Raw genomic sequence first — 10,974 nt, 5'->3', positions numbered from 1 at the left:
AAAACATTTTTATTAAAACAACACTAACATTTCCGGATGACTATGTTTCCTTTGTAGGGGTCTGCCCACCCCTACACAGGCACAGACAGAGAAAGAGGCAAACAGGGAAAGAGACAGAGAAAAACAGACAGATAGACAGAGACAGGAAAAAAAAGACAGACAGAAAGACACACGGGGAAAGAGACAGATAGAGGCAGACAAGGAAAGAGACAGAGAGACAGACAAAGACAGATGGGGAAAGAGACAGAAAGGGAAAGAGACAGACAGGGAAAGAGTCAGACACGGGGAAAGAGACAGACATGGAGATAGAGAGAGACAGACTGGGAAAGAGTCAGACGGGGAAAGAGTCAGATGGGGAAAGAGTCAGATGGGGGAAAGAGTCAGACACGGGGAAAGAGACAGACACGGGGAAAGAGACAGACACGGGGAAAGAGACAGACACGGAGATAGAGACAGACACGGAGATAGAGACAGAGATAGAGACAGACAGACAGACAGACATAGAGATAGAGACAGACAGACAGAAATAGAGATAGAGAGAGACAGACAGGCACAGAGACAGACAGATACAGAGACACAGAGATAGAGAGACTGATACAGAGACAGACAGAGAGATAGACACAGACAGACACACAGAGACAGACAGACAGACAGAGACTGACAGAGAGACAGTTACTATCCTGGGCAACACCCGGGTACTACAACTAGTATTAAGTAAATATAAAAGTACAAGGACATTAATTCATTGCTGTTTATATATATAAATGTGCATGATCAACAAAATATAAAGATTAAAAAGACATTTTATTGGAATTAAAAGCTTCATAGACCTCCAGCACATGAGGAATATGTGAGAAGACGTCTTTTTCTTCATCCTGTAAGATATTGAGGTTTACAGATCTGACAAAAACTTAAAGAATCTGTATCATTGTATTCATTGAAATAATCATATTAAGAACATTACAATAAAATTCTTGCATGTAGGAGCAGTATTATAGTAGTTATACTCTTGTACATAGGGAGCAGTATTATAGTAGTTATAGCTTGTACACAGGAGCAGTAATATAGTAGCTATATTTTTGTATATGGAGCAGTATTATAGCAGTTATATTCTTGTACATAGGAGTATTATTATAATAGTTGTATTCTTGTACATAGGAGGCAGTATTATCGTAGTTATATTCTTGTACATAAAAGAAGTATTATAGTAGTTATATTCTTGTACATAGGAGCAGTATTATAGTAGCTATATTCTTGTATATGGAGCAGTATGATAGCAGTTATATTCTTGTACATAGGGGGCAGTATTATAGTAGTTATATTCTTGTATATAAAGACAGTATTATAGTAATTATATTCATGTACATAGGGGCAGTATTATAGTAGCTATATTCTTGTATATGGAGCAGTATTATAGTAGTTATATTCTTACACATAGGAGCATTATTATAGTAGTTATATTCTTGTACATAGGGGGCAGTATTATAGTAGTTATATTCTTGTACATAGGAGCAGTATTATAGTAGCTATATTCTTGTATATGGAGCAGTATTATAGTAGTTATATTCTTACACATAGGAGCATTATTATAGTAGTTATATTCTTGTACATAGGGGGCAGTATTATAGTAGTTATATTCTTGTACATAGGCGGCAGTATTATAGTAGTTATATTCTTGTACATAGGGGGCAGTATTATAGTAGTTATATTCTTGCATATAGGGACAGTATTATAGTAGTTATATTCTTGTACATAGGAGCAGTATTATAGCAGTTATATTCTTGTACATAAGAGCAGTATTATAGTAGTTATATTCTTGTACATAGGGGCAGTATTACAGTAGGTATATTCTTGTACATAGGAGCATTATTATAGATTATAGTAGTTATATTCTTGTAAATAGGGGCAGTATTATAGTAGTTATATTCTTGTACAAAGGAGCAGTATTATAGTAGTTATATTCTTGTACAAAGGAACAGTATTATAGTAGTTATATTCTTGTGCATAGGAGCAGTATTATAGTAGTTATATTCTTGTATATAGTGAGCAGTATTATAGTAGCTATATTCTTGTACATAGGAGCAGTATTATAGTAGTTATATTCTTGTACATAGGGGGCAGTATTATAGTAGTTATATTCTTGTACATAGGGGCAGTATTATAGTAGTTATATTCTTGTACATAGGGGCCAGTATTATAGTAGTTATATTCTTGTACATAGGGGCCAGTATTATAATAGTTATATTCTTGTGAATAGGGCCAGTATTATAGTAATTATATTCTTGTACGTAGGGGACAGTATTATAGTAATTATATTCTTGTACACAGGAGCAGTATTATAGTAGTTATATTCTTGTATATAAAGACAGTATTATAGTAGTTATATTCTTGCACATAGGAGCATTATTATAGTAGTTATATTCTTGTACATAGGGGGCAGTATTATAGTAGTTATATTCTTGTACATAGGGGCAGTATTACAGTAGGTATATTCTTGTACATAGGAGCATTATTATAGATTATAGTAGTTATATTCTTGTAAATAGGGGCAGTATTATAGTAGTTATATTCTTGTACAAAGGAGCAGTATTATAGTAGTTATATTCTTGTACAAAGGAACAGTATTATAGTAGTTATATTCTTGTGCATAGGAGCAGTATTATAGTAGTTATATTCTTGTATATAGTGAGCAGTATTATAGTAGCTATATTCTTGTACATAGGAGCAGTATTATAGTAGTTATATTCTTGTACATAGGGGGCAGTATTATAGTAGTTATATTCTTGTACATAGGGGCAGTATTATAGTAGTTATATTCTTGTACATAGGGGCAGTATTATAGTAGTTATATTCTTGTACATAGGGGCAGTATTATAGTAGTTATATTCTTGTACATAGGGGCCAGTATTATAATAGTTATATTCTTGTGAATAGGGCCAGTATTATAGTCAGGGCCGGCTCCAGTTTTTTGTGGGCCCCGGGCGGAAGAGTCCCAGTGGGCCCCATCCACACGCAGACACACATACGTACACATACATATACATATTTAACGACAAACTCACAAAAATACATATAGAACTGACACATCTATACAGTCATATACACTGACATACATAGATACACATCATACATGCATACAGACAAACACACACAGCTCTGCTGGATACATACATACAGACACAGCGCTGCTACATACATACACACATAGCTCTGCCACATACATACACACATAGCTCTGCTATATACATGCACACAGCTCTGCCACATACATACACACATAGCTCTGCTATATACATGCACACATAGCTCTGCTACATACATAGCTCTGCTACATACATAGCTCTGCTATATACATACACACATAGCTCTGCTACATACACACATAGCTCTGCCACATACATACACACATAGCTCTGCTACATACACACATAGCTCTGCTATATACATGCACACATAGCTCTGCTATATACATACACACCTAGCTCTGCTATATACATACACACCTAGCTCTGCTATATACATACACACCTAGCTCTGCTATATACATACACACCTAGCTCTGCTATATACATACACACATAGCTCTGCTATATACATACACACCTAGCTCTGCTATATACATACACACCTAGCTCTGCTATATACATACACACCTAGCTCTGCTATATACATACACACCTAGCTCTGCTATATACATACACACCTAGCTCTGCTATATACATACACACCTAGCTCTGCTATATACATACACACATAGCTCTGCTATATACATACACACATAGCTCTGCTATATACATACACACCTAGCTCTGCTATATACATACACACATAGCTCTGCTATATACATACACACCTAGCTCTGCTATATACATACACACCTAGCTCTGCTATATACATACACACATAGCTCTGCTATATACATACACACATAGCTCTGCTATATACATACACACCTAGCTCTGCTATATACATACACACCTAGCTCTGCTATATACATACACACCTAGCTCTGCTATATACATACACACCTAGCTCTGCTATATACATACACACCTAGCTCTGCTATATACATACACACCTAGCTCTGCTATATACATACACACCTAGCTCTGCTATATACATACACACATAGTTCTGCTATATACATACACACCTAGCTCTGCTACATACAGACAGAGACAGACACGCGCGGCTCCGGGGGGGGGGCATAAATCGGGGTTGGGGAGGGCACATACTGCGCAGGTCACGGTGGAGAGGGGGCCCACACAGCGCCGGAGGGACACGCTGTGCTGGGGGTCGCTGGCTGGCACTGCAACTCTCATCTGTGGGACTGAGCAGGATGCCGGTCTGTAGCTCCGCCCACAGATGAAGTTCAAACCAGGAAGTCTGCGCGCCTTAAAGAGACGGCGCCGCAGATTCCTGCCGAGGACTGCGGTCCCCGGAACTCGGCCCGGGGACCGCAGAACTAAGGAGAGTGGGCCCCGGCCAAGGTGCACCAGAGCTGACGAGGCCGAGTGGGCCCCCCCCCGGCTCTCCAGGGCCCCGGCATTTGCCCGGGTATGCCGGGTGCTGACGCCGGCCCTGATTATAGTAATTATATTCTTGTACGTAGGGGACAGTATTATAGTAATTATATTCTTGTACACAGGAGCAGTATTATAGTAGTTATATTCTTGTATATAAAGACAGTATTATAGTAGTTATATTCTTGCACATAGGAGCATTATTATAGTAGTTATATTCTTGTACATAGGGGGCAGTATTATAGTAGTTATATTCTTGTACATAGGGAGCAGTATTATAGTAGTTATATTCTTGTACATAGGAGCAGTATTATAGTAGTTATATTCTTGTACATAGGAGCATTATTATAGTAGTTATATTCTTGTACATAGGGGGCAGTATTATAGTAGTTATATTCTTGTACATAGGGGCAGTATTATAGTAGTTATATTCTTGTACATAGGCGGCAGTATTATAGTAGTTATATTCTTGTACATAGGGGCAGTATTATAGTAGTTATATTCTTGTACATAGGGGCAATATTATAGTTGTCCTATTAGATAATCTTGGAGCAAGGAGACTGCAGAACTATGAGCTGGCCAAGAATTAACTTGAGAATACCCCTTTTAGATAATGCGGAATATAATCCATATGAAATATAATATGGCTGTTGTTCTAATTTTTCCTATATTTACAGTTTTCACATCCTTTGGACTTTGCCTATTACCAGTGTTCTGGATTATCTAATCAGATTTGGATGGTGTGCTGCTCCCTGGAGAATTCTTTCTTTGGTAATATTTTAATTTAGCAATGTGTAAGTATTTCTTGTTCAGTCTTGAGAAATCTATATACACTGAGCAGTGTGATGATATTACTAAATTGCCAGCTGTCACTTCCTTTTGCCATAGACAATATTTCCAATTCCAACTAAATGTTATGTAATGCCTTCATGTACATAGGGGTTAGATTTGAATCGTTATATTATTATACACAGGAGCAGTATTAAACTATTTGTACTCTTACATAGCGGTTGTATTATAATATTCCTGTACATAAGATCAGTATTATAGGAGTTCTGCAGTATTCTTGTATATAGGGCAGTATTATAGTAGTTATATTCTTGTAGATAGAGATCAGTATTATAGTAGTTATATCCTTGTACATAGAGAGCAGTATTATAGTAGTTATATTCTTGTACATAGGGAGCAGTATTATAGTAGTTATATTCTTGTACATAGAGAGCAGTATTATAGTAGTTATATTCTTGTACATAGAGAGCAGTATTATAGTAGTTATATTCTTGTACATAGAGAGCAGTATTATAGTAGTCATATTCTTGTACTTGGGGCAGTATTATCGTAGCTATATTCTTGTAATTAGGTGCAGTATTATAGTAGTTATATTTTTGTGCATAGGGGCAGTATTATAGTAGTTATATTCTTGTACATAGGGGCAGTATTATAGTAGTTATATTCTTGTACATAAGAGCAGTATTATAGTAGTTATATTCTTGTACATAGGGGGCAGTATTGTAATTATATTCTTTTACATAGGGGCAGTATTGTAGTTATATTCTTGTACATAGGGGCAGTATTATAGTAGTTATATTCTTGTATATAGTGAGCAGTATTATAGTAGTTATATTCTTGTATATAGGGGCCAGTATTATAGTAGTTATATTCTTGTGAATAGGGGCAGTATTATAGTAGTTATATTCTTGTACGTAGGGGACAGTATTATAGTAATTATATTCTTGTACATAGGGGGCAGTATTATAGTAGTTATATTCTTGCACATAGGGGCAGTATTATAGTAGTTATATTCTTGTACATAGGGGCAGTATTATAGTAGTTATATTCTTGTACATAGGAGCAGTATTATAGTAGTTATATTGCTATATAATATTGCCTCTATTCCTTTTTAAGCACTGAATAGTAGATGAAGACATCCAGCGTATTCACAGCTTCCTATAACTGCACTCAGTAGGTTCAGAAAATGTTCAGTGCCTGCACAAGAATAGACAAAGCAGTACAAAGGGAAAGAGGTCGCTTGGGTATGTGACCACCACCATCTTACATCTTATGGATATGCTTTCAACCAAAGAAGGAATACTCAGTAGACCCACCTGTGCAGTACACACTCACGTCCTCCTCATGGGTACAATCATGGTAGGACCACATTCGATGGGTGCATTTTTCCAGTGATGGTTCATTTCCGTTGCACTGGACATCATCTAACAAAATTTTGCCCCTCGATTTACCAAACCTCTTCCTCCCTGGTTTGTGCGGCTGGCAGGATCCACATCCCATCTGACTGCATGTAACGTTGGCGTCCCGGTCATCCCAAAGGTCATCACACACACTTCCCCACAGCCCATCGTGATAGACCTCCAACCTTCCAATGCATCTGCTGGGCCCGTCCACTAATCTGACCTCGAAAGGCTCTGATAAAATGAGAAAGATTTATAAATATGGACGTAGTAGGAAATTCAGAAATAAAATCATAACAAATAATTGAAAATATAGAACATTGAGGAGTATTCTATCTATATCTATATACCTATCTATCTATCTATCTATCTATCTATCTATCTATCTATATCTATATACAGTTAGGTCCAGAAATATTTGGACACTGACACAAGTTTTGTTATTTTAGCTGTTTACAAAACATGTTCAGAAATACAATTATATATATAATATGGGCTGAAAGTGCACACTCCCAGCTGCAATATGAGAGTTTTCACATCCAAATCGGAGAAAGGGTCTAGGAATCATAGCTCTGTAATGCATAGCCTCCTCTTTTTCAAGGGACCAAAAGTAATTGGACAAGGGACTCTAAGGGCTGCAATTAACTCTGAAGGCGTCTCCCTCGTTAACCTGTAATCAATGAAGTAGTTAAAAGGTCTGGGGTTGATGACAGATGTGTGGTTTTGCATTTGGAAGCTGTTGCTGTGACCAGACAACATGCGGTCTAAGGAACTCTCAATTAAGGTGAAGCAGAACATCCTGAGGCTGAAAAAAAAGAAAAAATCCATCAGAGAGATAGCAGACATGCTTGGAGTAGCAAAATCAACAGTCGGGTACATTCTGAGAAAAAAGGAATTGACTGGTGAGCTTGGGAACTCAAAAAGACCTGGGCGTCCACGGATGACAACAGTGGTGGATGATCGCCGCATACTTTCTTTGGTGAAGAAGAACCCGTTCACAACATCAACTGAAGTCCAGAACACTCTCAGTGAAGTAGGTGTATCTGTCTCTAAGTCAACAGTAAAGAGAAGACTCCATGAAAGTAAATACAAAGGGTTCACATCTAGATGCAAACCATTCATCAATTCCAAAAATAGACAGGCCAGAGTTAAATTTGCTGAAAAACACCTCATGAAGCCAGCTCAGTTCTGGAAAAGTATTCTATGGACAGATGAGACAAAGATCAACCTGTACCAGAATGATGGGAAGAAAAAAGTTTGGAGAAGAAAGGGAACGGCACATGATCCATGGCACACCACATCCTCTGTAAAACATGGTGGAGGCAACGTGATGGCATGGGCATGCATGGCTTTCAATGGCACTGGGTCACTTGTGTTTATTGATGACATAACAGCAGACAAGAGTAGCCGGATGTATTCTGAAGTGTACCGGGATATACTTTCAGCCCAGATTCAGCCAAATGCCGCAAAGTTGATCGGATGGCGCTTCATAGTACAGATGGACAATGACCCCAAGCATACAGCCAAAGCTACCCAGGAGTTCATGAGTGCAAAAAAGTGGAACATTCTGCAATGGCCAAGTCAATCACCAGATCTTAACCCAATTGAGCATGCATTTCACTTGCTCAAATCCAGACTTAAGACGGAAAGACCCACAAACAAGCAAGACCTGAAGGCTGCAGCTGTAAAGGCCTGGCAAAGCATTAAGAAGGAGGAAACCCAGCGTTTGGTGATGTCCATGGGTTCCAGACTTAAGGCAGTGATTGCCTCCAAAGGATTCGCAACAAAATATTGAAAATAAAAATATTTTGTTTGGGTTTGGTTTATTTGTCCAATTACTTTTGACCTCCTAAAATGTGGAGTGTTTGTAAAGAAATGTGTACAATTCCTACAATTTCTATCAGATATTTTTGTTCAAACCTTCAAATTAAACGTTACAATCTGCACTTGAATTCTGTTGTAGAGGTTTCATTTCAAATCCAATGTGGTGGCATGCAGAGCCCAACTCGCGAAAATTGTGTCACTGTCCAAATATTTCTGGACCTAACTGTACCTATCTATCAAATTGAAAATTGTAAAATAAAGGTAACACTCCAACTTCTTGTGACTGGGAGATCGCTGGTATCATGACAAATTAGTACTGGCCAGTAAAATCATGCTAGATGCATTGTGTTTGGTATCTATGTAAATGTAAAATCGAGATATAAAAGGGGCAAAGATATGTGAAAAGCTAGAATTAAAGAACTTTGTGACACTCTTGACACAGCCCACAAGAGACTGTAAAATGAGGTTGTCGCGGGCGGAGGAGGGGACGCTGCGCTCTCCCACTGCTCGGGTCCGGCTGCTGCCGCTGCTCGGTGGTGGCTCGAGCGGTGGGCCGGATCTCGGGGACTCGAGCGGCGTTCCTCGCCCGTGAGTGAAAAGGGGAGTTTTGATTGTGGGGATTTGATTATTGTCCGTGACGCCACCCACGGTTGTGGTGAAGTTGTGACACCACCTCTGCTCTGGACGGGGATCCCGGGAGCGGTGACAGGGAGCAGCTTTGATGTTAGTTCTCCCCTCCATGGGTAGGGGGTTGATGGTCCCGGGGCCCGGTGATGAGGTAGGGATGGATGGCAGGCGGGTTACGGGGCCTGGTGAGGTGCAGGGTCGTGGGGGCAGCGCTGTGCCGCACGGCACGGTGGTACTCACTCAGCCAATGATGAGGACACAGTTCTCGGTAAAACAAACGGCTGGATGGACGGGTCCCACTGACGGCTGTGGTGTTGTCTTTCCCGGCAGGTTGATGGTGACTGCCTTTCCCTGTACCTATGTACGATAGATGGTTCCGATGGGTTCCCACTGGTAACCCGCTCCCCAGCTTGGATATGGGCTGGAGGAGCCCCTTTTGCCCGCAGGCTCTGGCCCTGAGAAACGGTTGCCTTGGCGGTGGCGGTGTCTCCCTCTATTGGTTGGACTGTTGCCTTCTGTCGGGCTTTGGCTGTTGGGAAACCTAGGAGGTTCCCTTCACTAACGAATTCGGCAAATTCACGGCGACTCCTAGCCTTGCCGGGGTCCGTAAGCCCCTGCCAGATTGTGCTGACTTCTCTTTGTGTACCGGTCCGGTACCGCTGGGCCACCGCCCGTCCACGGTCCTTACGGTAAACTCGGATAGGCTTCTCCTGCAGACGGTCACCACCGTCTGCCAACCTTGCTGTACCGCCCGGGCCACACACCCGGACGCTGTTAGTTAGTTGCTCCACTACCACTTTCCTTCCTCTCACTTTCACCTCCAAAACTCATCTGTCTGCTTTTCCCGCCTCCAGGACTGTGAACTTCTCGGTGGGCGGGACCAACCGCCTGGCCCTCCCCCTGGTGTGATCATCAGCCCCTGGAGGAAGGCAACAAGGATTTTGTGTCTGACTTTGGTGTGCCTGACCGGGAGTGTGGGGTGTGTTGGTGTTGTTCTCTGTGGCCCCTGGCTTGTCCAGGGCGCCACAAGGTTACAGAGAGGGGGGTTACCTGAGGGCATAAGAGCGATTAGCTCTTGATGGGGGGAGTCAGTATTGGAGGGCATCAGTAAGTGGTGATGCTGGCCGTCTTTCTACCATCTTCTTCTCTTGGAGCCCCTCCCTCCCTAAATTCGGACGTCACATCTGTGGCACGAGTTTAGTAAGTTTCACGTTTATACCTTTTATTTTTATGTAACTGTCTATACTGTATCTGTATTGTTCCCTTTTGTAAATTCTTGTATATTTTTTTTAAACACTGCCTATTTTCGGATTAAATATATAAAATTCAATAGTTTGTTTCCTTCTGTTCTATATACGAACCCAAACCCGTCCGAAAAGCCTTCTGCTATCTGAAACGGGTCCCCAGCTACCTGTAGAAAGTCTGGGTGGTGGCAGCATAATTATTATTGCATAGAAGTATTGGAGTTCATTGGTGTGAAATCTCCAATATTTGACATTATTAGCTCAGCAGCCTCATTTTATACATTGGCCTGCAGTACCAAAACTGGCCTGCTGACAAGGGGGGGCACTAGAGAGTAGTCGTGTTTGTGACAAATTAGTGAACAGCTGCGGGATATCTGAGTGACTCCCCCGGCTGTTGGTGACATAGGTATGCCTACAGTGAAGAATTGTGGTGGCTCGGTGATGCCTAAAGTGAAGCATGGCGGAGGCTTGGTGATGCCTTCAGTGAAGCATTGCGGAGACTTGGAGATGTCTTCAGTGAAGCATGGTGGGGGCTCAGTAATGCCTACAGTGAAGCAAGGCAGAGGC

General features: G+C 40.7%; 1 protein-coding gene across 1 annotated transcript in view; it reads right to left on the bottom strand.

The window, feature by feature from the left end:
• Positions 1–737: 737 nt before the first annotated feature.
• Positions 738–10,974, bottom strand: part of LOC142301970 (CD5 antigen-like) — a 31,872-nt gene continuing 21,635 nt past the window's right edge. Inside the window, exons 4-5 of the mRNA XM_075343036.1 lie at positions 6,629–6,946; positions 738–875 (exon numbers count right to left, since the gene is read on the bottom strand). Of these exons, the coding sequence (XP_075199151.1) occupies positions 871–875; positions 6,629–6,946 (323 nt within the window). The 3' untranslated portion in view covers positions 738–870. The remainder of the gene's footprint in view (positions 876–6,628; positions 6,947–10,974) is intronic.

Source organism: Anomaloglossus baeobatrachus, chromosome 1 (assembly GCF_048569485.1).
Source record: "Anomaloglossus baeobatrachus isolate aAnoBae1 chromosome 1, aAnoBae1.hap1, whole genome shotgun sequence".
Lineage (NCBI taxonomy): Eukaryota > Metazoa > Chordata > Amphibia > Anura > Aromobatidae > Anomaloglossus > Anomaloglossus baeobatrachus.
The sequence above is the reverse complement of the archived record's forward strand: the minus strand, read 5'-3'. Positions and strand labels throughout refer to the sequence as shown.